The 25,673-nt window shown below is 46.6% G+C and overlaps 1 protein-coding gene across 5 annotated transcripts in view; it reads left to right on the top strand.

Moving 5' to 3' along the window:
* Positions 1 to 2,021: 2,021 nt before the first annotated feature.
* RASGEF1C (RasGEF domain family member 1C) overlaps positions 2,022 to 25,673 on the top strand; it is a 72,624-nt gene continuing 48,972 nt past the window's right edge. Inside the window, exons 1-2 of one of the 5 annotated variants that reach the window (XM_038150116.1) lie at positions 2,022 to 2,134; positions 2,239 to 2,399. In XM_038150116.1, the coding sequence (XP_038006044.1) occupies positions 2,373 to 2,399 (27 nt within the window). In that variant the 5' untranslated portion in view covers positions 2,022 to 2,134; positions 2,239 to 2,372. Of the gene's footprint in view, positions 2,400 to 4,716; positions 4,934 to 6,888; positions 7,031 to 25,673 lie in introns of those variants that run through there. The other 4 variants (XM_038150119.1, XM_038150120.1, XM_038150117.1 and 1 more) reach the window with 4 other exon arrangements.

The following is a 25,673-nucleotide window of genomic DNA, read 5'->3' as shown; positions in this document are numbered from 1 at the left end:
AACCCTGCACTTCCATCTGGCAGCAGAGATGTGGCTCAGCTGTCTAGAGAGACAGTAGTGATGAAGGTGTAGAGCATCTGAAGACCAGAGACTTCTCTCTGGATTTTTTCCAAAGTGTTTTGTAGATTCTATCACCGTCCTCTCTCACCTGGGGGAGAAGGTTATGATGTGACAGGGGGCAATGCTGTCACGCAGCTGGGTGAAGCTGCACCTTTATGTGCTAGTACCAAAAAGTCCTTTTGTAGGAAGGCAGAAATAAAGAGAGATTGGGAGACCAAACCAAAAGTATTCTGGGATTTTTGTGGTTTTGTGATGTTTCTTCACTCTCCCAGGTGTCTCATTAAAAATGAATTAAAATGAGACAATTAGCTGCTACAGAGAATTTACAATGCTGCTGCATCACAGTACTTTGGAGTACTCACTAAAGAAGAGCCAAGTAATTGGTACCTATCTCCACTGCCTGTCATAAAAACAATGGACATGGTCAGGGTCCTGGAGAGACGTGGTCTTTATTGAAGAAAGAAGATGCATGCTTAAAAATGCTAATTATGAACAACATATATAAATTAATATGACTAGCAATAGCTTGACCGGCTTTTTCTTTCATTTATCTTTTTTTTTCCCTGCTTCTTTCCACACAGTTTTGTTCTAGCTGGCTGTAGAATGGGTTTCCTGGTGAACAAATAAGGAAAGGCAGAAATAATACTACTTTCACAAAACTATGGTCGAAATGCCCTTGTGCTTCTTAAAAATGGAAGCAGGTCAGCTGGAACCCACTCCCTGACAGTGCCTACAGGACAGCTGCACCTTCTTCTATCTGTCCTCTCTAACCTTGCTGCTTCTCTGGTTAGTTCCTGAGCAGAATTCGGGTCTTGACTATCATCCGGACCAAAATGAAGGCCAGGATTTCCCATGTCAAATGTACTGTGAGTGCAGCAGCAGTCCCTGTGTGTGTGGGGCAGGTTCCCCTCTGGCACAGGCATGTTTGATCCCAGCAGGCAGAGCCACCAGCCCGGACTGCAGGATCCTGCCAGCCCTCTGCTGCGAGCCAGGATTTACTGCTTTTCCACATCTTCACAATGCTCTGGCTGCTTCTGCCTCCCCAGCTCTCTGCTTTGCAGGATTTCACCCCAAAAAAGGAGGAAAGAAACAGAAAAAGCAATAAGGCAGTGGAGTGGCAGGAGAGAATTTCTGATTAACTCGTTTTCACAAGCTCCGTTTTTATTTGAGACTGTAACAATTCCAGTTTTCATAACAATGCATTTTTCCTTTGACAAGTGCTTATTTCATTTCATATAGTTGTCTAAATAGTTATCACACTGCTAATGTTTCCAGCCAGAAATTATTCCCCAGTGTGCCAGATCCAGACCTTCCAGTAATTTGTGTATGTAAATTTAGATTATTATTATTATTATGTTCACATGTAATACTACAGGTAACAAAATGAAAGAGCAGGTACAAATTATCTGCATAAAAATCTGCATAAAATATTCACATAGAGAAACCTAATTTTTCTTGTTTGTAGAAATGTCTGAACATGTGAGATCTATTAATCAATCTCACTAGCACCCATACAGCTCATATTTATTGTGTGAATCCTAACACCATCTTCCAGTAGTTCATAAAATATGATCACTGCGAGTAGCTGAGCAGAATTCAGAACTGTATGATTATTTGGTTACTAATTTGGGTCTAAAATGTCTTCTTTTTTTTTTTTTTTTTCTCATTTGACAGCCAGCTCAGCTATAGTGATCTGGGATTTAGCAGCTGATGGCTGTTCAGCACTGCAGGATGCTTTATGCAATTAGCAAAGTTAATAAAATGCTGGACAGGTGCCTTGTACTGGGGAAAGGCATTGTTCTTATTTGCTCAGGATCAAACAGTTATGTTACCTTGTTCCTTTTATGAAAGCATTTATTCTAAAAATGGGATGAAGTAAAGAACAGAATCAATGATTGACTTGTTACTGGTTGAATTTTACAGTAAGTTTCCCTGTTTTCTGCTTCCAGGAAAATACAAGCACAATGCTTTCAGGAAACAACACCTACCTATTTGCAAAGGGGCACAGAAACAAAAAGTACACTGAAAAGGGTAAAGCCTGAAGAAGATTACCCTGGAATATCTGAGGAACAAGGTGGAGCCAGAGCTGAACCGTCTACCTTTAATAATGGGTGGAGGACAGGAAATATAAGAGAGGTCAGAGAGGAATAAGTCCACTGTTCCTCCTCTCTTTGACAGAGTTGATCCTTGGAAATCACACACTTATCAGCTTAACACCTGGAAAGACAGCAGAGAAACTCAGTCAGTGAGAGAAAGCTGGAAAGTATCTGTAGAACTGGGGGGAGCAGAAACCTCCTGCTGAGAGGTCAGCCATGAAGCATAAGAAAAGCAAGGATAAGGTAAGTGTGAGAGTTTGCTTGTACCTCCACTGGAGAGTTCTTCTGTTTAAGGTGAATATTCTTCTGCATCTGCCCTTGAGGGAAAACTAAACTGGGTAGTTCTCTGTGAAGTAATTTCTATGTTGGTTTTAAAGGAAGATTGGGAAGTCTAAGTGAGAGCCTGTAATTATGATGGGCTGGTTTTTAAAATTAAAAAAATAACATTTAAAGAAAAGAGCTTGAAAGAAATTGCAGAGTCAGTCTGTCAGGTTGCTTGTCCTCTGTTTCAAGTCATGTTGTTCCAGGTTGTATTGCCTTTGTGCTTCCCTCACCCCTTCTATATTTTTATCCTTCTAAGAAAAGATTCTACTGTAGCTGAAGGGAAAATGGAGGAAAAGATAGTCTTAGCTTCTTTGTCCCCATCTTGCCTCCTAAGCCATCCACTGCAGAGGCATCTGCTCTCAGGGAACACACACAGCTGCCTCTGACTCTACACCTTCCCCATGCCTTCACCTCTGGGACCAGAACTGAATCAAAAACAAAAAGCAGACATCAAAAATAGTGTCTGGAAGACCAGCATCACTTGTATCTCTGTGATTGTGTTGGATTCTCTGTCTCCTGAGCTGCCATGGGCAAATTCCAGGGTGAGCAAAACAGAGGCCAGGCTGTGACCAGGGTGGCCAAAGAGGCCCAGCTGAAGTCAAACCAAGGGTGCTCCAAATCCTGCCCAGCTTGTGAAACCCTCTGTCTGTTTTGGTCCCTCAGAAATCTGCAGAGCACAGGTATGAAAACAAGGAGCATTTTACTGTTCCTGCTGAGGCAAAGGCAGAGCTAGACCAGAATTAATGCTGATGTAGCTCCAAGACTCTGCATAGAGCCACCCCTTTGCCTTTTCCATAGGTCCAAAATGGTTCTCTGTTCACAGATGTCACCTGGGTACCACTGGTAAATATGACATGGCAGTGTGACTATCATTGTGGGCTTGGGCTGAGAAGTTTGTAATTGCTTGAAAGAACTGTAGTCTCTTGCCTTCACTTAAATTGGCAAGAGCTGGTGGTTAAGACCCTGGTCTGGGCAGGACAGAATCTCGTTTGGGGATGGGGGAGCACTTCCAACATGCACTTTGTGTTAACAAGCAGGACTGCCCGTCGCCTTAGACACTGCCCAAGCTGACAGAAGTACAGATGTGTCAGCTGTCTGTGGCTCCTCTCTGCAACCCTGGGCTAAAAGAATTCCCTAATCCTGCTTATCAGAAGTATTTACACACCTTGTAGTGTCCAGGTGTCAGCAGGAATGGATGGCATGGCTGGGTTTCAGCTTTGAGTCATGGGGTGAAAGCAGTGTGGTCTGGGGCCTGTAGTGACTAGAAATCATTACCTTGTGTTGGCTGCTTGTCCTCTGCAAGATGAATTTGTGGGCTTGATCCATTTTCCTCACATAGATGCATAAAACGCCCACACATCTGACTTGTATTAGCGTGTCCTTATTGGCAATTTCCATAAAGACAAATCAAGCTGGGGAGAACTGGGGTGTTTTAACCATCTGCAGTTCACCTGGCCTGTTGAGAGCACAGGTACAGCAAGGGGGCTGCACAGGGGATGCTGGTCCTGCTCAGCCGGCCAGGACCTCCTCTGCGGCTGGGCTCCTGGTCAATAACAAGCTCCTTCCCTTCCTTCCCTTCCTTCCCTTCCTTCCTTCCTTCCCTCCCTCCCCAGTGTGTGCAATAGCCTTTCCATCCTACAACCACGGTGTTTCATCCTCCCTGGCTACGGGCAGCTCAGTTAAGCCCATGCTCTCTGAGGACGCACACTTTAAGAAACAAGTAAATAAGCGTCGTCCCTCATCTTCCCCTGCTGCGAGCCAAAGCCCCGCAGGTGGCTGAGGGCGGGTTCCCTGGCCGTGCGGGGTCCCCAGGGCAGGGCCCGGGCGCGGTGTCGGGGCGGCCCCGGCTCTGCGGTGCCGGCGGGGGGAGCGCACGGCAGCCGCGCGGGGGGATTCGATCAGCGCGCCTGCCAAAGCCAATTATCGGGGAGAGGACGATATAATTACATTAGGGAACATCTGTACTTCATTAAAAGCCCTCGCGGGGCAGATTCGCGCCCGGCCACGTTACACACAGCCGCTTCCAGCCGCTCCTCGCCCCCGTTCCGCGCACGGCCGCCGCCAGCCCCGCTCCGGCAGCGGCAGCTGCGCCGCCCCGGGGCCGCGCCCGGCTCCGGCTCCGCGCCGCCCCCCGCCCCGGGCGGCTGCACCTGCCCCCGCGGCCGGGCCCCCCCGCCCGCCGGGAGCCCATCCCATCCGAACCCATCCCATCCTATCCCATCCCGGCGCGGCGGGCAGGCGGCGCTCTGCGGCCGGGCTGTGCGGGGCTCCGGGGCGGCGCGCTCCGCTCTTCCTCCTCCTCCTTCTCCTCATCCTCCTCCTCCGCGGCGGCGGCGGCGCCGGGCAGATGCGGCGGATCGCGGGGCGGCTGTGGCCCGCAGCGGGCTCCCGTCCCCCCGCCGCCCCCATGGACGGCAGCGGGGGCAGCAGCAGCAGCAGCCGCGCGTAGCTCGGTGAGTGCCGGTCCCGTCCCCTCCGCCGCGCCCTGCCCGCACCGCGCTGCCGCAGCCGCGGGTGCCGCTCCTCTGCTGCGCTGCTCCGTCTCCTTCTCTCCGACCAAAAATCACCCCCGGCCCGGCGCCTCACGCCTGCTGGCGGCGGGGCCCCGGGTGGCGGCGGCGCCGGGGCTGGGCTGCGGGCACCGGCTCTGCCACCTGCTCCCCGCGGCGGCCCCGGCTCCGGCCCCGGCTCCCCTCGGGGCTGCGGGGGCGCCGCCGCCGGCGGCTGCTCCCTCCCGCCGGACGGGGCTTGGGGAGCGCTCCCCGCTCCTGCCTTCCTCTGCCGCGCGTCCCGGGCTGGGCTTGCAGTTGGGCTCCCGAACGTTTGTTTCAGGGTAGGACTTTACCGGTATCAATTTTGGAGTTATTTTGTTTCAGTGAATTTGATTTAAATTGATCCAGAAGCTGAGAGGGGAATGTCAGTTTGAGGATTGTTTTCTTTCCCTTACATTTAAAGATCTCTCCCCCTGTATATTCAGTAATTATTTCTTTTTGCAAAATAATTTTGTTGTGCTTTATTAACTCCTGGAGTTTAACAGTTCTCCAAGCCAGACAGGCTTGTTAGAGGCTGAAATAATCAGCTCCAAGGCGCAGACAGTGCCCTTGGTCGTAACAGGTGCAGCGTGCATATTCTTATGAACAATGAAATGGTTTCAGCATTCAGGTTTATTTGTATGCTCTCCATTTCTGTGACTCTGGAAAAATTGTCATGCTGTGTTATGTCAAAGCTGTGCTCGCGGCGTGAGCGTGTCCGCAGTACCCAATTAGCAGGGCAGGGGAGCAGCTGCACAGACCTCCCCAGCCCGTGGTGGCTTCAATGCCCGCGGTATTCCTGGGTGACATCGCATCGCATCGCCTCGGGTGTTTTGGTGGCTGTTTGAGGACCCACACTGGGCACTGCTCCCTCTGGCACAGCATTAAACGCTGGGAGATGATGGGGAAAAAGAAGTGCAGAGGATGAACCATTTAGGCTTTGATTGTAGTCTCCAGACTTGATGGTCTCTGCCCATGTGTTGAGTAGGGTGGTGATGGCATATCATACGATGTTGCTGACACCTGAAATTCTGACATTTGTATTCCACAGGAGAAATTTCCGGGGCATGTATTTTTCAGATAAAAAAAGATAGTTGTTGTTTTAGTGGCTTCCTGGGCTCTTTATTTAAGCCAAACGCCCAGAGTGATACCACAGTTGGGAATTGGCTTAATAGGAGTCACTAAGGAGTTAGAGCTGTAGATCAGGAGGAAATTAGACTAGAATTTAATTATTGTTCTCAAGCCAGTGTAGCTGAAAAGGTGTATGCAGCAGTCCTTGCCCAGGTTCAGCTCTTGCTGTGGATACCTGTGCTCTGTGCTGCAGCCAGTGGCTCCTCGTGCCTGGAGGTGTGTCTGCCCTTCTGAGCACTGAAAGATGCCCCTTGCTGCTGCTCTGTTTCCCAGGACTCTTAATCTCACTGTTTTGTTATGGGAGAAGGGGTGGGCTGCCTGTGAGGGATGGGGGAGGATGACTTGGTACAGGAGTGAGGATGGGGAGTGCATTTCTTTGTTACACTCTGGTTCTTTGTGCACTTCAACGAAGAAGTGGTAGAGCAAAGGAAGAGTCAAGGCTCTAGCCAGGGGAAAGTGCTTGCTAATCAAGTCCTGGGTGATACTAATGGAGGCTCTGAAGAAAGCAAAGGCACCAGAGATGTCTGAGAGGTCTGAGCTTATTGTGAGAGATGCCCTACACTGCACAGGCTTGGAGTTTACTCCATCATGGGAGACAGTGCTTCCTCCTCTAGGAAATTGGTGAAAGAAAGTCGTGGAGGTGTAGTCTGGGGCTTTCAGCCCTCTCCAGAGAGCCTCCCCAGTGCTGGGGTCTGCCAGGTCATGCTGGTAACTGCAGCAGCAGTGAACTTTGTGTTCCTTTGTAGTGTCTGCAAACCTTGGGACACCAAAGTGTCTTGCAAAGGAGGTGGAGAAGTATAACCAGGATTCCTTGTGGCGTCTTAACTTCCCTTGGATTTCTTACAGCCTCACCCAGCATTCTAATTCCATCCCTCGCGGCAGGTGAAGGTAGGGATTTGTTCTGCTTCCTTTGAGTCAGGGCATTCTGTGTAGTTCTAATTCAGCCAAACAAGGAAGATAAACACCTTGTTAACCATTTGTAAGGTGTGACTAGTACAGCTCCCTCTGGTTTATTGAGGTAGAAGTGCTGTGTACTGTTAAAATACAACACGCTTCTCAAAAAGCCTTTACCTAAGAAAATGGTTCTTTTATACCATCAAGTCAATTTCATCTAATGATGTTTGGTTGAAAATATTTGCAGCATTTTTAAATCAAATTTGAGGACAGTAATCCTGAAGGATTCTTTAAAAATTCTTAGAAATAATTAGCAGCCTTATTTAACTTCTTGGACAATTTATGCTGGTGAGAGAGTGATTTGTCCGTTTCACATCGCTGGCAAAACGTGATGTTGCCGTGAGTAAGCTGGATAATGTTTATGGCTCTGCTACAGCAATGAAGCTCTGCATAGTGGCCCTTTGGTTGCCTGAGGCTTTTCTTGCTATACATGCTTGTTTAGCAGGGTTTGAAAATCATCTCTGGGAGCCAGCTATATGTTTGTGCTGCAGATGCTCATCTGGCCAGGGCTGTGTCCAGGCTGCAGCTGGGGTTGTAGCTGGAAGTGCTCTGCTCTGCAGGAGTGTCTGACTGCCTGGAGCTCACTGCATCCTCACACTGCAGCTCCCTGCTCTCTGCTCACCTGCACCAGGGGAGCTCTGTCCTCTCTCCACAGACCTGATCCATCTGCAGGAAAGGGTCAGGATGACCGGGTCAGGGTGGGGTTGGTGCAGAAGCAGAGACTCCTGGACACTCTGGCCAGCTGATTTAGCAGACTGGCAGCCCCAAGCCATTAGCTGGCCCAGGAGTTTAGCAGGATGTAAATTGAGTTAGATGTTTCAGATAGTGAGGATGTGAGAGGACCATGTGCTGAAAATGAGCAAGGCTTTAAGGGGGTTCCATTCCTTTTGCTCAGTATTGTTCCTTTCTGCTACAGTTATAGGATGCTTCCTAGGTGCTGCTGAAGGCATAAGGAACCTGTAAGGACTGGGTGGCAGTGCCTGTCCTCTGAGGAAAGCCTCTTCTCTTACAGTAGACAGTTAATAAATGAATGCATTCTTTTGCGACTATAAATTCCTAGTCAGAAGTTCAAATCTGTGTGGTGAATTTCCTAATTAATTTCATTTATTCTGTTTTCTGATTTCCTTGCTCAAGGACTGCTCTGTGTGTGTAAGAATAGTAGGTCACATGCTCTGGGGTGCGTCTTTCAAATATCACCATGCTGGTTATTTTAGAAAGGTTTTGTCAAAGCAAACTCACTCTGGACACTTTCCCCACCTGCAGATTTCCTGAGGGATGCAAAAGCTTAGCAGGTGTATACTGAAGGCTTTTCCTTTGCTGGCCAAATGTTTGCTCACGTCCTAAATATAACTTCTGGGAATTTGTGTTTGTTTTGGAGCTGGGGAGCACTTTTCTCTTTTACTCTCTTTATAGATTCAGAGAATTTAAGCATATGATTAACATTAAACATGTGAATATTCTCCACGGACTCATTTTTTGGATCAAAGGCAGAGTGCTCAGTCTTTTGAGAGGATGGAGCCCACAACCACTAAATGCAGGGAGCTGATCTGCTGCTATGCTTGTCTGAAAGAAGTATGTGATATGAGTGCTTTGGATTTATGTCTGTCTGTGCCCCAAATCCCTCTGCTAGCTGCTGTCTTGATGTTGCTTATCTACAAAGTGCTTACAAGCATTAACAAACCTTTGCGATGCTGCTGAGACATGTTGTTATCCCCCTTTTCCATAAGGGGATGCTGAGAGAGTTTGGTGATCTCCTGACACCACTGTGGGTTATGGACAAAGCTGGCCACTGGACGTGGGGCTGTGAATTCCCAGCCTGGAAGGGGCAGCAGCACGGCTCTCTGGCAGTGCTGGGTGCAGCATTGCCATCTCTCACACTGTCAGAATGCTTCCCAGATTTCCATCCTGACACAGAAGCTTCTCATATCATCTGCTGGATCAGGCTGCGGTGCAAAATACAGCCTGCCTGCAGGAGTGAGCAGTGGCCTGTTAAGGGAAGGAATCTCAGAGTGAATTGTGTGTCCGTGCTGGCTCTCAGCCTTGCTGGATGCTACAGGCAGAGCTGATGCGTCAAGATTCCTCTAATCTGAGCTTAGAGAAAAGGGAAATTTTCCATCTTCTCTAAATACACTGATTCTTGATTTCTTGCTGATTTAAAAATACTCAACCAGGGAGCCTGAGTCCGTGTGTATAAATATAGCCACACTAGGTGTGTGTGCCTGTGAGCTGGCAAATGAATCAGTTTCCTAATCTGAACTTGGCGTGGTGTCACTTTTGGCTCTGAGGTGGTTGTTTTTCATCTTCCTGGTTTTATTGTGTTTCACTTGCTTAAATTAGAAGGGTTTCTTGAGAGAGAATGGGCAAACTTCAAACATGGAAGGACCTGCTTTGCACTGGTGTCGCTGTGCTTGTGCAGAGGTGAGAGGCCAGTGCCTGCCTTCCTCCCTTGCCCCTGGTCCATGAGACCCTCCTGGACTCCTGCAGGATTCCAGGGCATTGGGAAACTGTGGTGGCCAGGCAGGCTTGTGCTGGGTCCAGTAATAAGGCTTTGCTGTGACAAAGGCAAGGTTCTGTGTTTGTTGAATTTTTCCTTTAGGAAATGCAATTCATCAAAATCCAGTGCTCTCTAATATAAGGCTGGTGACAAATTTGCACTGATTCCCAAGTTTTCCTCAAGACAGCCATCTGCTGTACCTGCCCATACAAACCTGTGAGGGACAGACAAGCCCTAATTGGGAATTTACTACCTTTATGTGCTGGGTGAATGAGCCATCCTGAGCTTTTGCATGTATATAATGGCATCTTTTCTTCTTTCCTTTTATCTTCTGTAGGGAACCTGTGTTCTTCTGAACTAATGTTCCCTTCCATAAATGACCCAATCAGCCTTCATCACTGCTTGTTAGATCAGAAACTTATTAGTTAATAGCAGTGCTGTTCTTCCTTTTAGTCCCTTCTACAGCTAAGCTCGTGGCATTTACAGACAGAGTTGTTAGTCATTAATATTCTTTGTATTCTTCATCTTTGGCTTCAGAAGAGAAGGCCTTTCATCTTTTGCCTTGCTTTGTTTTTTAGAAGAAGCCCAGTTTGACTGGAGGAAAAAAGAAACCAAAAAAACATTTCTCTACTGCTTTCTTACAAGCTTCCAAGCAGTCTCCCCTGCTGACTTTGTACTTTTGCAGTAGACAAACATTGACTTTGTTTTCACAGAATATAGCTGATTTTTTCTAGTTTGCCTTTTTGGTTATGCCTCAGTAGCTTGACAGGACTGGATTAATTAGTCAATGACTGCGTCTTTTACTGAAATTCTCATTCTTTATTCAATTTTCCCATCAGGGGTATAATACACCTGAAATCAAGTTGGTGTAGAGAGAACGTAAGGATTGTGTCTAAATTTAGCAAAATTGTGAAGGATTTCCCTGGTTTGGAGACTAAAAGATTACTGAGATTGATCTGTGGATTCTTGTTCTTTTCTTTAAATGAAACCCAAATGCTGATAGCCAGGAATGTGTTTTAAGTCTGTGCACTGGGGGTGACATGTGCGTGGGCAGATACGATAGCAAATTGTGTTTCTCAGATGGGGAAGGCTTTGTTAACATCACTAAATTCTCACTACTTGTGAGTGGTCAAATCCTTTGCTAATCTGCAGTGCTAACTAAAATGAAAATACAGAGAACAGCATTTGTTGTCTGTGATCACATGAAATCTCACACCTCATTTCTGAAGAGCAGGATCAAAAGATAAAAACTTGGTGCCTGAGCTATGTGTTTGGTTCTTGAGGTTTGTTAAATGCTTTTTTGAGTGTGCCAGTAGTTCATATCCATTCTGCTCAGGTTTCCTCACTCCCAGCTCTGATGCGGTGCACATCACAGTGTGATCATTAAGTGTGATTACTGCATTTTTGACCTATTTAAAAGTGTCTGGCTGTGAAATTCCAAAGATTCTAATTTAAGCTATAAACCAGATTATTAATGTGCCGCCGCTTACACATTTCATGGCTCATTTCCTGATTACAGCAGTTTTGAACGTGTACGTGTAGGCTGTTCCAATGCATGTGTATAAACGTCCTACATCTCGTTCAGCCTGGTCACCTGGCTTGGGGATCATGTTCCACAGCTTAGAAACAAACAGAAGAGAAAGCCACAAGTGCAGGAAGTTTGGATGTTCCACATCAGTGCTGTCAAAAGGCCTGATGCTTTCTGCAGGGCTGGAGCTCAGGACAGGGTGTAGGAATAGGGATCATGCAGGGGTATGGAAGCTGGGCAAGGAATGTCTTCAGACAGTCCCCTGCTGTGCCCTGTGGGCTGGAGAAGGTCCCTGAAAGCATCAGGGATCCATGGCTGTCCCTGGATTGCTGCCAGGAGACTTCAGCTGTACTGAAACTGGAACGCAGACAAGATGCTGAGTGTAGTCAGTGGATCTGCAGAGAGAAAAGATGACTGTTGAGATCTGCAGTCTTTTCCATCGCTTCATTCAAATCTGTCAACTTGTTCATGGAACTGAAACTCTGCAGAGCATCCTTATCTGGGTGCAGAAAGAGTTTGGGGTTATGGTTACTTGGGTCACATATGATTCAGCCATTAGGATGAGCCAGCCTGGAATAATTCACCAGGGTTACAGGTGCAAACAGTGGGTCCAGTACAGAAATTCAGGTAGGAAGATCAAGAGCAGGTGAAAGTGTTATAGAAAATATCCTGTGAGGCACCTCCATGCAGTTATATTGAGTCTTCTACTGCTGAAGGCATAAAGAAAAGCTTGTCTTGCTGTGTTTTGTAGGATTAATTACGTGCTGAAAACTGCACCTGGAGATTTCTCCCTGAGCTGGGAACATGTGTAAAGCTAGGTGTGTGACTGGCTGGGTTTGGTGCTTTGTTCCAGAAGGGCTGAACCTGGTCCTACGTGAGCTGCCAGATATGGATATCTCCTCTGTGTGAGATTAGCAGTGATTTTATACAAGTTTGGGGTGCAGGATGAAAGCCAAGGTCTGGAGCAGGTGTGCTGCTCTATATCAGGGGTGGGATTTGTGCTTCTGCTCCTGGCATGTGCACATGCTAAACAGCATTTCAGTGTGTATTGCTTCAGAACTTTATGAAGGCAGAGTTGCTGCCATTTGTTACTCAGTTCCTGGAGCCGATTTGGATCCTTTGGATCCTTCTGTCTTTCTCTCAACTGGAAGGCTGGCTGAGCCCTGGTGGAAGGTATCGTTGCACAGTGTACACAGCTGGGAGAGCAGCAGCTTGTCTTATTTCTTAATGTGATGTAGTAAATTATAAATGTACACAAACACCTACGGAGCGTTTCATTCATGAGCTGCCAGACTGCAGTGTGCTTTTTGAAAGTGCTGGTTTGAGGGTTGTTTTTGTTTTGTGAGATAATTTCATTATCTAATACCAGGCATTTCCTAAAAGTAAATGGATCACATGAGGACTCTGTGTCCATTAGTGATTCTGCTAATAAAAATTTGGTGGTTTTTTTCATTCCATAAAAGACCTTCTGTACCACAGCCTTTTTATGCTTTACCAGGTCATTTTAGGAAGGTCATTATTTGCTAATGGGTGTGCTGTGGGGCTTAGAAGCATATGCCACAACATCCTGTAGGCCAACAGAAGTATTTGAAAGTATAGATTGTTAGGAAAATGTGCAGGAGTGTTGTATAAATAGGGATGGTTGCAGGGAGTCCTCTCGTGCATTTCTCACATGCCTTTCTTCTGGGCTGCAGCAGCGCTAACAGTGATCCCGTTTGTGTATTAAAGCAAGGAGCTCCTGAAGTGGAACCACAAATGACAGCAGAATTAGGATTAAAGGGCAGTCAGTACTGATGGCAAGCCCAAAATAACATACAAGCCTGGCTGCGGTTCGGAGAATGTGCCCATCTAATAAGCAGCTTAACATGGTGTATTACTGTGAAATAGAAAGAACCATGGAATATGTGATGTGAATAGTAGGCTGGATTTCCCTGTCACTTCGTATTTGTGTTCCTGGAGCTGCCCTGGGCTCGCCAGGGTTACTTCTGCATTGCACCCAAGGGAATGAGAGGGGGATTTCCACTTCTCAACACCTTTCTTTTTAATCTGGAAGCTGTACTATAATGTCTTTGGTTTAGCCCTAGATTTGATGTTTTCATATCAGATGAAATGTGTGCTAAATATCTTAGCACTAAAATTTAATTGGTCCAAATGTTTTATTTTTCCAGTTCAGCTGCTAAGTGATCCAACTTCATCCAACTCTGTTGAAGGAAAGGGGCCTTGTTCCTTTCTCACTAATAGCAGTTGAATCGGGCCATTAAAGGCCAATTCCAGGAGAGATATTAGCAAATACTAAGGCTTGATCCACAGCTCTCTGCAGTCAATAAATCAGCAATTGCTGTCTACACAATAGCAGGTCTAGCAGGGTTTGAGTGTCTTTGAGATTGAGAGCCCTCGTCTTGAGTATTGCTTAAGTTTCCTGAAATCAGTTAAATTGAGATAAAGCCAGTGACTTCTTCCTGTCTGTTGGAGTTGCTCAAAATTTATGTTCCTTGGTGAGAATAGACTATGCTCTGCTGTGAGTTGGGAAAAGTTTCCCTTGAACTGTAAATAGCCTGCTGAATATTTGTGTTCTTAAGGTGTTCAACCAGCCACTGAAACTGTATTTCCAAATTGCCTTAAATCACTTCCTGGTGCTTTCTGTTACAGGTACCCGGGTTTTACCTTTTGTAGGCTTTGACATGTGTGAAGTTTCCATTTAAGACTGCTGTGTCTCCCTTCCCTCCCATCAAAATTCTTCTTTACAACCACATCTCAGGGGTATGTTGAGGAAAGAAAAGCCTGCTGGTACCAGGCTGTGTTTCAGCAAAGACCACAGGAAACTGGAGGTTCTCTCCTGCCCAGCTTCCATCCTTTTGACAAGCCCCATTTAAAATCTCTTATGGCAAGTGATTTTTATGAGCACGTGTGGAGGGGAATGTGTAAAGTGCTTGAGATGGTAGGGACTGGAAGAAGCATGACAACTGCTTTGTGTAAGCTGATCTGTGTTCGGAGGAACAAATGGCGCATTGAGATGACAAATGGAGCAGCAGAGGTGCAGCTGGGCAGTTCCATAGCGGGGGCACCGCCAGGCAGCTCTGTGGAAGGAGTTTGTAGTCGATAGAAACAATTTCCTATTAGCTTTGAGCTTTCTGATGAATTAATGATATAATTCTCATTGATTTAATTAAATCAGATTCCAGGGGCTTGATTTGCAGAGTTTTCTGGTAGTAGTTTTATAACTAGTTGGACAAATAAATGGCCTTGATTTTCTTGCTGGCTGGGTGGGTGTCTGGTGATAATTACTGCATTTATCAAAGTGTCCTTCCATGCTGGAGATGGGCTGGTTTCTACTTGTGATAGAAACAAGGACAGTGAGATTCTGGGACTCATCTAGGGGCTGCTGTGTGATGGGTTGGAGCACAAGAGTTAAGTGCTGGCACCCTAAAAGCCAGACTGTGGCATTCACATTTTCTGGAAAAATCCCTTCACCCAGGATTTTTCTCCTGGGAAGTGGAGAAGCCTGAGAGAAAAAGGAAAACAATGATTATCTGATTTGCTTCTCCTGTGTTTTGCTCCTTTGGAATGTGTTTGGAGATTGTGGTGATTGTTTCATTGGTTTCTGCTGTGAATTGTTTTTACTCTTGGCCAATCAATGCCAAGCTGTGTCGGGACTCTGGAGAGAGTCACGAGTTTTCATTATTATCTTTCTGGCATTCTGTAAGTATCCTTTCTGTATTCTTTAGTATAGTTTAGTTTAGTATTCTTTAATATAATATAGTATCATAAAATAATAAATTAGCCTTCTGAGAACATGGAGTCAGATTCATCATTCCTCCCTTCGTCTGGGGGCAACCCAAATACAGTACCAGACTGGTCCCACGAGTACTGCATCACACATCCTTTGGGCTGCATGGTGCCTTTGTCCTTCCTGGGGAGGGCAAACTAAATCTGCAGAGACCTGGCCCTGCTCCCTGCCCCAGGGCATTGCTGCTGGCACCAATTAAAGCTCCAGTGCAAAGACTTGAGGTTTCGGTACAATCCCAGCTTGGCTTTTCACCTGGTGAGACAACAGTGCAAGGTCACGTTGCTCTAATTGGTTTTGGTTTCTCTTACACCAGTTTGAATGTGTGTTGGCTTCTGTCAGGAGATCAGGAACAAATTAAAGCTGCATTCTACTTAATTGTTCTTCAACAGTTCAATCGGAACAAAATTGCTCCGCCCCAACTAGTAAAATAACACTTAAGAAGACTTAATTAGAGCCAATATCTGAATTTTATTTATATGTATATTTTTATGTCTACTAATTACTGTGTTGAGTAACAAGTTTAATAAGACCAGCTTGTAAGATGAATGACAATAAAAACAGGGGAAGAGGAGAATGCTTGGGTTTTTTCCTGTAATAGGACTGGAGGAATTTGTTCCCATGGGTTAGACTTGCAAAGCCTCCAACCCTCCCCTATTGGTATTTTTCTCCTAAAAACAAAGATGCTGTCAGAACAAGTCACCCCATCTTGGAGAGGGTCATTTACCTTTCATAAAAAATAATAAAAGCCTGTATAAATACTCCCCATATGCTGCTGCTGCTGGATTGTATTAGTGAAATATGTCAGTGTTTGTGGCGTGTGCAGCCCCATGTTTGATGGCACTGCTTGAAAAATGAAAGACATTCATGTGAGTTATTTGGAAGACAGTGACAAACCGATTTGGCCAAGTGGGGTCCTGAAGGGAGCATTTCCAGGCTCCCAGGAGAGGCAGAGTGTGCGACCAGGTGTCCCAGTGCTGGGGCAGTTTCAGCCCATGTGCTGCTGGAGGATGGATGGCTGTGGGGCTTTCCAGTTTGCTGGGTTTTCCCAGTGTGACCTGTGGGACCAAGTGCTTACAGGCACCAAGCAGATGGCCATGAAAATCTTTTCTGCATGGCTTCCAGAAATTTGAAAGCAGGGTGGTTGTTTAGTTTATTTGTTTGTTTTGGGGTTTTTTTTGACAGCTTATGTGCTATTGGGTCTCTACTATACCTTGGTGTTTCTTAGCCATGTTTTACTGAGCTTCTTGGATAATCTGTGTCTTGCCAAGATGTGCTGCAGAGCTCAGCAGACACAGCAGAATCCAAGGCTGTGGTCACCCTCTAAAGCAATGTAGATTTCCACCTGGCAGTGCTGGCTGGAGCAGGTTGCACTCCTGAACATCTGGTGCCCTGTTCTGCTGGGTGCAGATGTTTGCATTGTGACCAAAGTTGATTTTTTGAGCCAGAAGAACAGGGGTGCTCAGGGACAAGCTGGGTTTGGATTTGGGCAGCCAAGGATGAGGTTTACCCCAGCCACCCCTCCTGCTGAAGCTGTTGTGCTCTGCCTTCCCCATCCAATACAACAATTGGTAGTAAAGAGCAAGCAAGAAGCAGCTTTTGCCTGCATCTTTTTATGATTTTATCTAGTCCCTGAGCCTTCACTGTATTATCTCCTTAAATCTCTGTGCCTGACACTTTTGCTTTAGCACAGTTGAATGTATTACTGTCCTGGGTTGTAAAAGAAAAGCGTGTGCTGCAAGCTTCCATAGGCTTCCTGGAAGGTTTGGAGTAAATCTCCCAACGTGCAGCTGCCCGCTTCAATTCTCCCTTTTCATGTAGCTCTTTTTTTAGCAGTGAACTATTGCAAGGGTAAGTTGCTATATGCAAATTTGAGCTTAAACCTTTTGTGTTTCCAGCATTTTCTGTTTGGGTTGCTCAAAGAGTGGTTGCAGGTTCCCAGCTTTGGGCTCTGGCTGTGCAGATGCCCCAGCTGAGGGCTGGGAGTGTTGCTGCATTCGAGGCTCAGGCTCCTGGGACAGTGAGTGACAGGACTGATAAAACCCGGGGGTGGGTGATTTGTACTGCAGGCAGCAGCAGCACAAAGTGGGGGCTCTTTTGGTTAATGAATATTGAACTTTTCCTGTCTAACAGCAAGTTGTGCCGTGCTCTGCAAATGATCATCTCTGCAAGAGGCTGAGCTGCAGGCAGGGGGGGCTGCTTGGGAATTTATTAATTCCTGTCTGGGTGATGAGTGTGCTCCAAACAGGGCTCTGCTGGTCACCCAACAGTTGGTGCCATACAAGATGACTTTTTCTCTTTTCAGTTGTTCTGTTCTAATTATTTTCCGCTCAAAAATCTTTGCTCAGGATTGCATGCTTTTCTCTGGATGCTTTTCTCTAGCTGCCCACATTGCATTTTCTACAGGACAATGTCCTCAAAGAATTGATGTTATAAATTTGTGCACTCGGCAGTCCCTAAATTCAGCTCTATTTGTGGCAGGAGTTCCAAAAGGCAAATGCATCTCAGAAGCATTGTGACTGTTGCATGAAATGGTAATTGTAATGCATGGAAGATCAGCTGCTGATTTATTTTATTAGTGCAGATGAAAATTACTATGATGTTTCAAGTAGGGCATAAAAAAATAATATCTTTCATCTCATTCCAGTAGGAATATTGACTTCACATTTTGTATTTCTTTTCTTTCCCAAACCACTGAAAAATGCTTAGTATGTGGCTTGAGTGTCTGTTCTATCATGTTTATGTAGGAAGGTTTCTCTTTTTTTTTTTCACCCTCATAATAGGAAAAGTGTATTTTGATTTGTCGTGTTTTATGTAATATAGAAGTTCCAGTTCCTTTGATCAGAAAAGTCTCCGTTTTTAAGCATAACTGTGCATTTATCCCCATAGATACATTAGGGAATACTTTTCCAATACAGTTCCACTGTGCAGGTGAACTTCAATTTAAAATCCACCTGGAGTCAAACATTTGCTATCAGCAGGAATACCTAGCCATACCTGGGCAGCCATGGCTTGTGGAAAGGACAGTTTCCACTCTTGATTTCCTACAGGTGAGAACCAATTTGTTTCTTCACAGATACACAAGTAGTTCCCTGGAAGGCTGGCTGTAAACTGAGGTTCTGAGCAATGTCTGTGTGCTCGAGTCTCCCCTTGTGGAGTTTCCCCAGCTGCTTTGGCAGGAGCTGCAGGGAGGATGAGCCCTTTGGAGACTTCATCTGTGCCCTGTTTGTGTCAGGTTCATCTGCTGCCCACGTCCATGCCCGGGGGTGGTTGGCAGCCTGAAAGCAGCCCTGGAAATGGAAGGTAGTGCTCCTTCCTGCTGCCACTTCAGGGCTGGCACCTGGAGAGGTGAGGGCCACAGTGTCCCAGCTGCTCTAGCAGCCCAGCTGCTGCACAGCCCATTCTGTGAGTGTTTGGCCTTGCCAAGCATCTCTGGAGAAAGAGTGATGATTCTGCCAGCATGACTCAGTACTCCTGCTCTGAGCTACCAAAACAGAGGAGGGTAGGCAGAGCTGTGAATAACTAAGGGTTTTTATCCCTAGATAAGGTAACAAAAACATGATTGTGGGCAAGCCAGGACTTCATACCAGCATGTGAGAACGTGAATGTGTTTTTCTATCCCATTGTCCTGTCTCTGAGTGCTGCTGTAAGAGCATTAGGTAGCAGTGCTGTTTCAGGGGGGTTAATTGCTAGTCTAAATAGCATTGTGGGGGAAAATTGTAAAAGGCCTTGAAGAGAATATTAAAGGATTCAAGTATTGCTTAAAGCATTAACAGAAGATGCACATGTAGGTGTGTGCATGCATGTGTGTAATTGACAAAGCAAAGCCTTTGAATTGGAAATCATTGGTACAGAAATACAGTTAAGGGTTTAGAATGGACTTAGTTCAAACAGCCATAGGGAGAAGTCAGCAGTAAAAAGATGTATGGCAAGGCATTCACTTCTTTATCAATTTATTGATTATACTGAAGGTGGAGTGTGTGCAGAGATGGGTCTTCTGGTAGGAAAGGAAAATGTATTTTAGGAAATGGGAAAAATCACTGAAAGTGCTGTGAGATGTTCTTAATACGTCTTTCTAAAAGTCTAGAGAGGGTCCTTGTGAGTTTTGCTCTGTGTTCCAGGAAGTTGAAGACTATCCTCTGTCTGGGGAAAGCTTTGTACAGGTGAAGAAATCTGTGTGGTCTAAGACTCCACAGGTGTAAGAGAAGGAAAGTAATGATATGAAAATATTTATAGTGACGAGAAATTGTACACTGCTGCAGTGACACTTCTGCTGTGAATAATTTTCCATAATGAAAGTCAAGAGCTGGGCATCCTGGTGAGTTGACTTTGATTCTTTGTAGTGAGAGTGCTCAGAGATGTTCCTGAGGCAGCCAGGTTGGTGTTTATTATTCCGTAGAACAACTCAAATAGTCTCTATCAGTAGCACACAGTCTGCTAAGGGTTATGATCAGCTGGCCTGGGAAGTGAACACCTAGAGTTGTGTGGCCAAGATGTTGTCTGTCCCAAATGCCTTACCTGCCTTGGAGCCTTCTGAGCGTCCCCTCATGTGGGCTGAGCACTCTGTGGCTGTAAAGCTTTTTGTAGGCAAGCTTTGGGGAGGAATTTGGAGGAAGTGGCTTTGGGAGTGTTACAGGTTGAGCTGGGCAGAGACCTGATAACCCACTCTGCACTTGTGACTGGTCGGTCTGCTGTTGACCTTGTTAGTGATGGCCCTGCCCTCTCCCAGCAGGTTTAGGGTGTCTGGGGAGCTGTGATGGAAAGCTGCCATGGCTGTGTGCTCCAGAGTGAAGTGGGAACAGGTGGGCTCCACCCCTTCTGCTTGCTCAAGCCGTGCACTCACCCACTTGCTGTTGGTGCCCAAGGCCACTGTGGATTTCTGCCCAGTGCTGGGGATGCTGAGCCTGTCCTGTCCCTACCCTGCAGGGAGAGCACTGCAGAAATGCTGTTAACCCTATCCAAACCAGCTCACACTGTGGCTCACTGCTCCCATGAATGTACACAGTGGCCCCCAGGTACTGAGTGTGTGATGTGCTATTTGTGCAGTGCAGGGTCTGGGACCAGTTCATTGCTTTATACTGCAGAGCATAAACCTGCCCCAAGAGCCTTCTGGTCCCAGGAGGCAGCTCATCCCTGTCTCTTGAACTTTTGTAAAACCAATAGGCTGAGCTACTCTGGGGTTTTTTTACTACTAAGTGCTAAATCTTTGAATGTACCAGCTCCTGTAGGAGGTATTGGTATTTTTAAGGATTGCTTGGTTTCCATTTGCAAATACACAGCTTGTATTCCTGGATGAAGATATTCTTGGAATACTTCAGTGTGAACCCTCCAGTGGGCAATCTTTTATTCCAGAATAATGGGCCTTTGTCCAATTTAACATAATGTACTTTGGAAGTGGAAGCCTGTAGTTTGTTGCGCAGGAAATGCACTCATTTACCAAATCTCATTAATTAACTGGCACCTATTTAAGGGAAGTCTCTCATGTGCTGTTTAAAACCTCATCTATCATAAAACTAGCTCTTTAGTTTTTTAGATTTCATCTTTGATTTTACAAATGATTCCTTCTGCATATTAAAAGTAATTTTTCTGCTGTTTCTTGTTACGAAAAAGGGACCTCAGCCTTGAGAACTACAATTAAAGCTGCTCAGAGTTGTGTGGAGCTCTGTGCTTGGTGCCAGAAGCTGGGACTGCGCTCAGGACACTGCGTCTCTGCCGTTCGACATCATATTCTACGTGATGAAAAACTAAAGTAGCTATTTTTTTATTCTGTGTGTAGCCCCCATCACTTCTGAAAGGTACAGGATTAATCTTCTGGCTGCCAATCTACAGAGCTTTGCCCACAGCAGAGACATCCAGCAGCGCCTGCACTGCACCAACCGTGTCAGACAAACCTCGTCGCCTCTCCTCAGCGAGCTCTGCAGAAATAACTGTGCAGATGCTTCTCCTCAGCCACCTCGTCTTTGCTCCTTCCCTTGCTTCACTTTGTCATTTCCAGGTCACTTCCCTTGCCTTTGTCAGCATGTTTAGCGTTGCTCCGTGCAGGCACTGCCCCCAGGAGCACTGTCATGCATACTAAATCCACGTCTGGGGCCACGGCGGGAGTGGCCCATCCACTTGGGAGTGAAATACAGCCACAGGGAAGAACAGGCAAGCTGCTGACCTTCTGGAGGTCAGCTCTGGGCAGCCACACAGGCACCTTCTCCCGTCCTCCCAGAGTCAGGCTGCCAGGGTGGCCCTTGTGCAGGTGGGTGCACTGCTTCTGCCACCCCTGGCTGCTCTGACTTATCTTCAGTGGTGCCTGAGCCAATCTATTTCAGTAATGCAATTATTCACATTGAGCTTAATCAATGAGCCACAGAGCAATCTACTGGTGGCTCCAATCAGTGGAATTACTCAGAAGGATCAAGATGAGCTGCTCTTTCTGAAAATGAAGCTGTCTTTCACACAGAAATGAGTTCAAGGGAGCCCTGCTCTATATGCAGGGCATGCTGTGACTCAGAGTACTTGGCCATGGAAGTCCTTGCCTTGCTGTACAGTAGGAGTAGGGGTCTGTGCATGTTTGGGAGGATGAGGATTCCAAAGCAGAAGGGCCAGGGTGATACCTTACTGAGCAAATAGGAATAAAGGGCTGCAGAGAGCCCTGCACTTTGCTGTCTGCCTGCCAGCAGCACCAGTGCAGTGCATAAAAGATTGTTTCAGTGGGGCCCAGCTGAGTGTCTCGAGGACAGTGTGGCACAGCCCAGACTGTGATCACAGCCTGAGGTGGAAGTTTGTGCAGCTGTCCAGCTGTGAGCTGCTGTGTCTGGTACCTGCTGGCATGAGCCTGCTGTCCCCATGCAAATATATACCTTCAGCACTGAGCACTCAGCATGGGGGCAGCTCCTCCTGCCTCTCTCACACGTGCTCGTCCTTCCAAATGACAGGAATTACATGGAGGATTTCAGGGAGTGGGCAGGGATTTGGTTGGAAGCTGGCACTCCTCTGTGCTTGGCAGGGCTTGGTCCAGGCTCACAGCTGTAAGAGGGGAGGCCAAATGTGCGCCCCAGTCTGAGCGTGCCTCGGCGCAGCTGTGGGGAGCACTCCTGCAGATTGGCAGCCCCGTGCTGGGATTTTTATGTGCACATCTCTGCCTGCACTGGTTATGTGTTCCTCTGCAAACCTGCCTGTGTCTGCTGACTAGACCCAAAATCCCACAGTGCTGTCTCCTCCCCCACATGTGCTGGATGCCACTTGCTCACTGAGAGCGTGGCTTGAAGGTTTTGCCCTGCCCATGAACTGCTGCCAAAAGGGAGTCTCTTCCCTCTTTTGGAGCTGTGAATCTCCTCCCTCTCCCTTGGCTCATGTTTGCAGGTTGTGGGACTGACAGCAGCAGGCTCCCTGGGCCCATTCCGTGGGCAATATTTGCTTTTGCTAAGGGGCAGGGCAGTCCTTGGAGGGGTTTTTACCTTTCAGTGTTTTCATTCTCTGCTAGATCAACAGATTGAACAGCCCCATCCCACTTTCTGCCAGTTGCTGTCTGTTGCAAGGAAAGCAACAGGCAGCAGTGGGACAGCAGGATCTCTCCTTCACTCTCTGCAGTCACACCACATTATGTTTAACATCCAAATGCTGTCTTGCCTACTTCTTACCTTGGATGTGACTGCAAGTGGAAACTGCTGAGCTTTTATATGATTAATTTTGAGTTCTGAGTATAAAAGTGCAGCCACAAATAGCTGTTTGGCTCTATAAAGCTAAAATGTTGGGTGCATGTAGTGATTATTTATTGTCAGACTCTTAATCTGGCTGAGGTAAGTGAAAAGCTGATGGTAAGATCCAAATACTTCCACACTTTCAGAGACCTCAGTTCCCAAGTTGGAGATTAGGCCCAAATATTCATGGTGCTCCTTCCCAAAATGCCTCTTCCCAAGGGGCGTAGCACTCCCTGTCCATCACTGGGCCTTCAGCTCAAGTTCTTGAGTTCAGTTCCTGTCCCTGGTCATCCCATGCTGTCCTGCAGAGGTAAGGGGGAGACAGGCAAAATCTGAAGGCATTTTGAATTGCCAGAGCCATTTGTATCTTGTGTATTTGAAATCTAGCTGGGGAGGAGGGTTTGTTCTACACTGCATTACTGGTTTTTTATGGTATTGGTTTGGGTGTTTAGACAGTTTTCGTGCTTTATTTGTAATCTTCTCCATAGATGTTTTTGTGATACTGAAAACCTACTCTAGGATTCCTGCTGCTCAATAAAAATAAAGGCATAATTGAAAAACATCCAGTTGGATCAAAGTTTTTCAACTCAGTTCAGATCCCTGATTAGGGAGCCCAAAATGTGGATGAGAAAGCCAAAGTGCAGAAGTAACCAATGTCTCCAAGACACCAGGCTGTCTCTGAGCACGTCTCTGGCTTTACTCTTTCCCTTGATTTATAGGAGTGAGCATGGTAACATTGTGATACGTGTTGGCAAAATGGTAACTTCTCGTGGCAGCCTGTGCAGGCTTCAGGCATCAGTTCAGCAGAACACAGAACCGTCTGAGCAGCTCCATCTCTGCTGGATGGGACGTTTATATGTTTACTAAATTTTGAGCACACGAGTAGCTTTGTTGGCTGTTGCATTTTGAAGCACACATTTAAATGATTTACTGACCTGGGGCCTACATGCAGATGTGAATATTAAAATTTAAAATTAAAGCATCCCGTCCAGATTGTGAATCTGAAATACATGTTTTCAAGACAGTCTTGAGGATTTAAGCAAACATTTTCCATTAAGTTTAATGGAAGATACATGCCTTAACTCCTATAGACTGCTTTGAAAATCAAGTGTTGCGGTGTGAAGCCCTAAATGCCGAATGTCTTTGCATTGCAACTTCTGAGCTCTGAGGATCTTGTAACATCTCCTGGTCACTGTTTTGCATCAGGACTCTCACTGTCCTTGTCACACTGTGTTCCAGCCCCTGCAATTTTATCTTTAGCTTCATGGTACTTAGTTAGTTTTATCTTAAAATAACAATTCCTCATCCTGATCGGTACAGTTTCAGTTTCTAGTCCTATTTCTACTTAGCATGTGTTTCAGGGGGAGATGAACATTTACAGCCTTTAAATTCCTGAGGGAAGCACTTGAAACACTTGACAGCATTAACCATAAGCACTCTTATGGTTAGGGAATAGGAATTTGATAGACTAGTGCATGTTTTTAAATCTCGAGGCTTTAACATCAGTCTCCTGACCTGTTGCATTGCTGGGGGAGCATTTGGTGCCAGCCTGGCACATGCAGCTTCACAACCTCCCATGTGGGCATCAACCAGACACGTGCACTGGGGGACTGGGTCTGTCTTGCTGTGTTTTTAGCATGGAGCTCATCTGGATGACTCTGCTGCCTTTCTTTCTGGAAAGCGCTTAGAGTTGTCCCAACTTCTCACATTTCTCGATGCTCTGCATTCTTTATAGTGATGCTCCAGGGATTCCAGAGTGGTGCAGCAATTGTAATTTCTGTGTGCTATTTGTAGAACTGCTTTGGTTTTTTGGAGGTAAAACTGTTTTCCTTCAACTCTGCCTTTTGTTCATAGGCACGGTGCTTGAGGCAGAGCGTTTCATTAAAGATTTATGTAAAGCAGGGGCTGGTCTCTGAAGCAGGAGGATAAAGCTGTGCTTCAGAATGCTAATGCAGAGCTGGAGCAGTTTGAGACGTGCGTAATGCAGCACCGGCTGGCACGAGCTGATGTCTCATCCAGGAGAGGGAAACTTGCACCATGTTGATCTCTGCCACCCTGTAACTTGGAGGATCATTCACATTTCAGTGTAGATGAGGAAACAGAAACATCCTGCAGGCAGGCCCTGCTGGGAGCCCAGAGAGTGCACAGGCTGGGAGGAGTGAAGGGGGTTTGGCTCCAGAGCAGCCACTGTGCTGAGCTCTGTTTGTTGGAAGGAAGCCTCAGCCTTGTGATTTTGTTCTCTCTCTGCCCGATTCTCCCTTTTCCAGCTGGCATGAGCACAATGTGGACGTGAAGCTCAGCTTATGTTTCCTCCACTGCAATCTCTCTGATAACTTCTGCAGTGGCTGAAATGTGTGGAGAGTGGCCTTTCCTCTGTGCCTGGTTCCCCAGTGCTAGGAATCCAGGGAGTCTGCCAAACATTGAGACACTTGTGAAAACTTACAAGGGCACCCAGAAGCACGAGTGTGAGTGGCTTCACTGAGTTACCTGGCAGCTGCTGCAGTGCTGCTGGAATCCTGCCTAGTGGGAGAGCACGTGTGTTCCTACAGAGATGGGAGCAGGGACTGCCCCAGCCCCATCCCCAGCAGCTTGTGCAGAGCCAAGCAGCCTCTGTCTGACAGCACTAACCAGATATCTCAGAGCATATGGAGCTTCCCCTGGGCTCCACAGTTGTGCACAGGAACCTACAGTACCTTTCACAACAGTGCTGTTTACTGCTCGTGGCAGGTGCAGCTCCTGTTCCCCACTTTGCAGGCAAAGCTCCTTCCTGTCAGGAGGCACCCGAAGCTCCCAGGGACTTGCCAGCCTTCAGCCATGCATTAATGTATTGCTGAGCTGTTTCTTTGGGTGTAAAGGCACGACAGGAAATGGGGCTTGTATTCATGGAAATGTAATTATGTATGTTGTGTAAACTAACTAGTAAAAGTAATTCTGGAACTCATAACAAGACAAGATTTGAATACTTATTAATGAAAACAATGGTGGTTGATGTGTAGGTTGGAATAAACATCTTTATCCAATAAGAAAGGCTGTGTTTTCCCATCCTCCTTTATAGCCCTGGCAGCTGGAAATGACCTTCCTGC

Source organism: Motacilla alba, chromosome 13 (assembly GCF_015832195.1).
Source record: "Motacilla alba alba isolate MOTALB_02 chromosome 13, Motacilla_alba_V1.0_pri, whole genome shotgun sequence".
Taxonomy (NCBI): domain Eukaryota; kingdom Metazoa; phylum Chordata; class Aves; order Passeriformes; family Motacillidae; genus Motacilla; species Motacilla alba.
The sequence above is the reverse complement of the archived record's forward strand: the minus strand, read 5'-3'. Positions and strand labels throughout refer to the sequence as shown.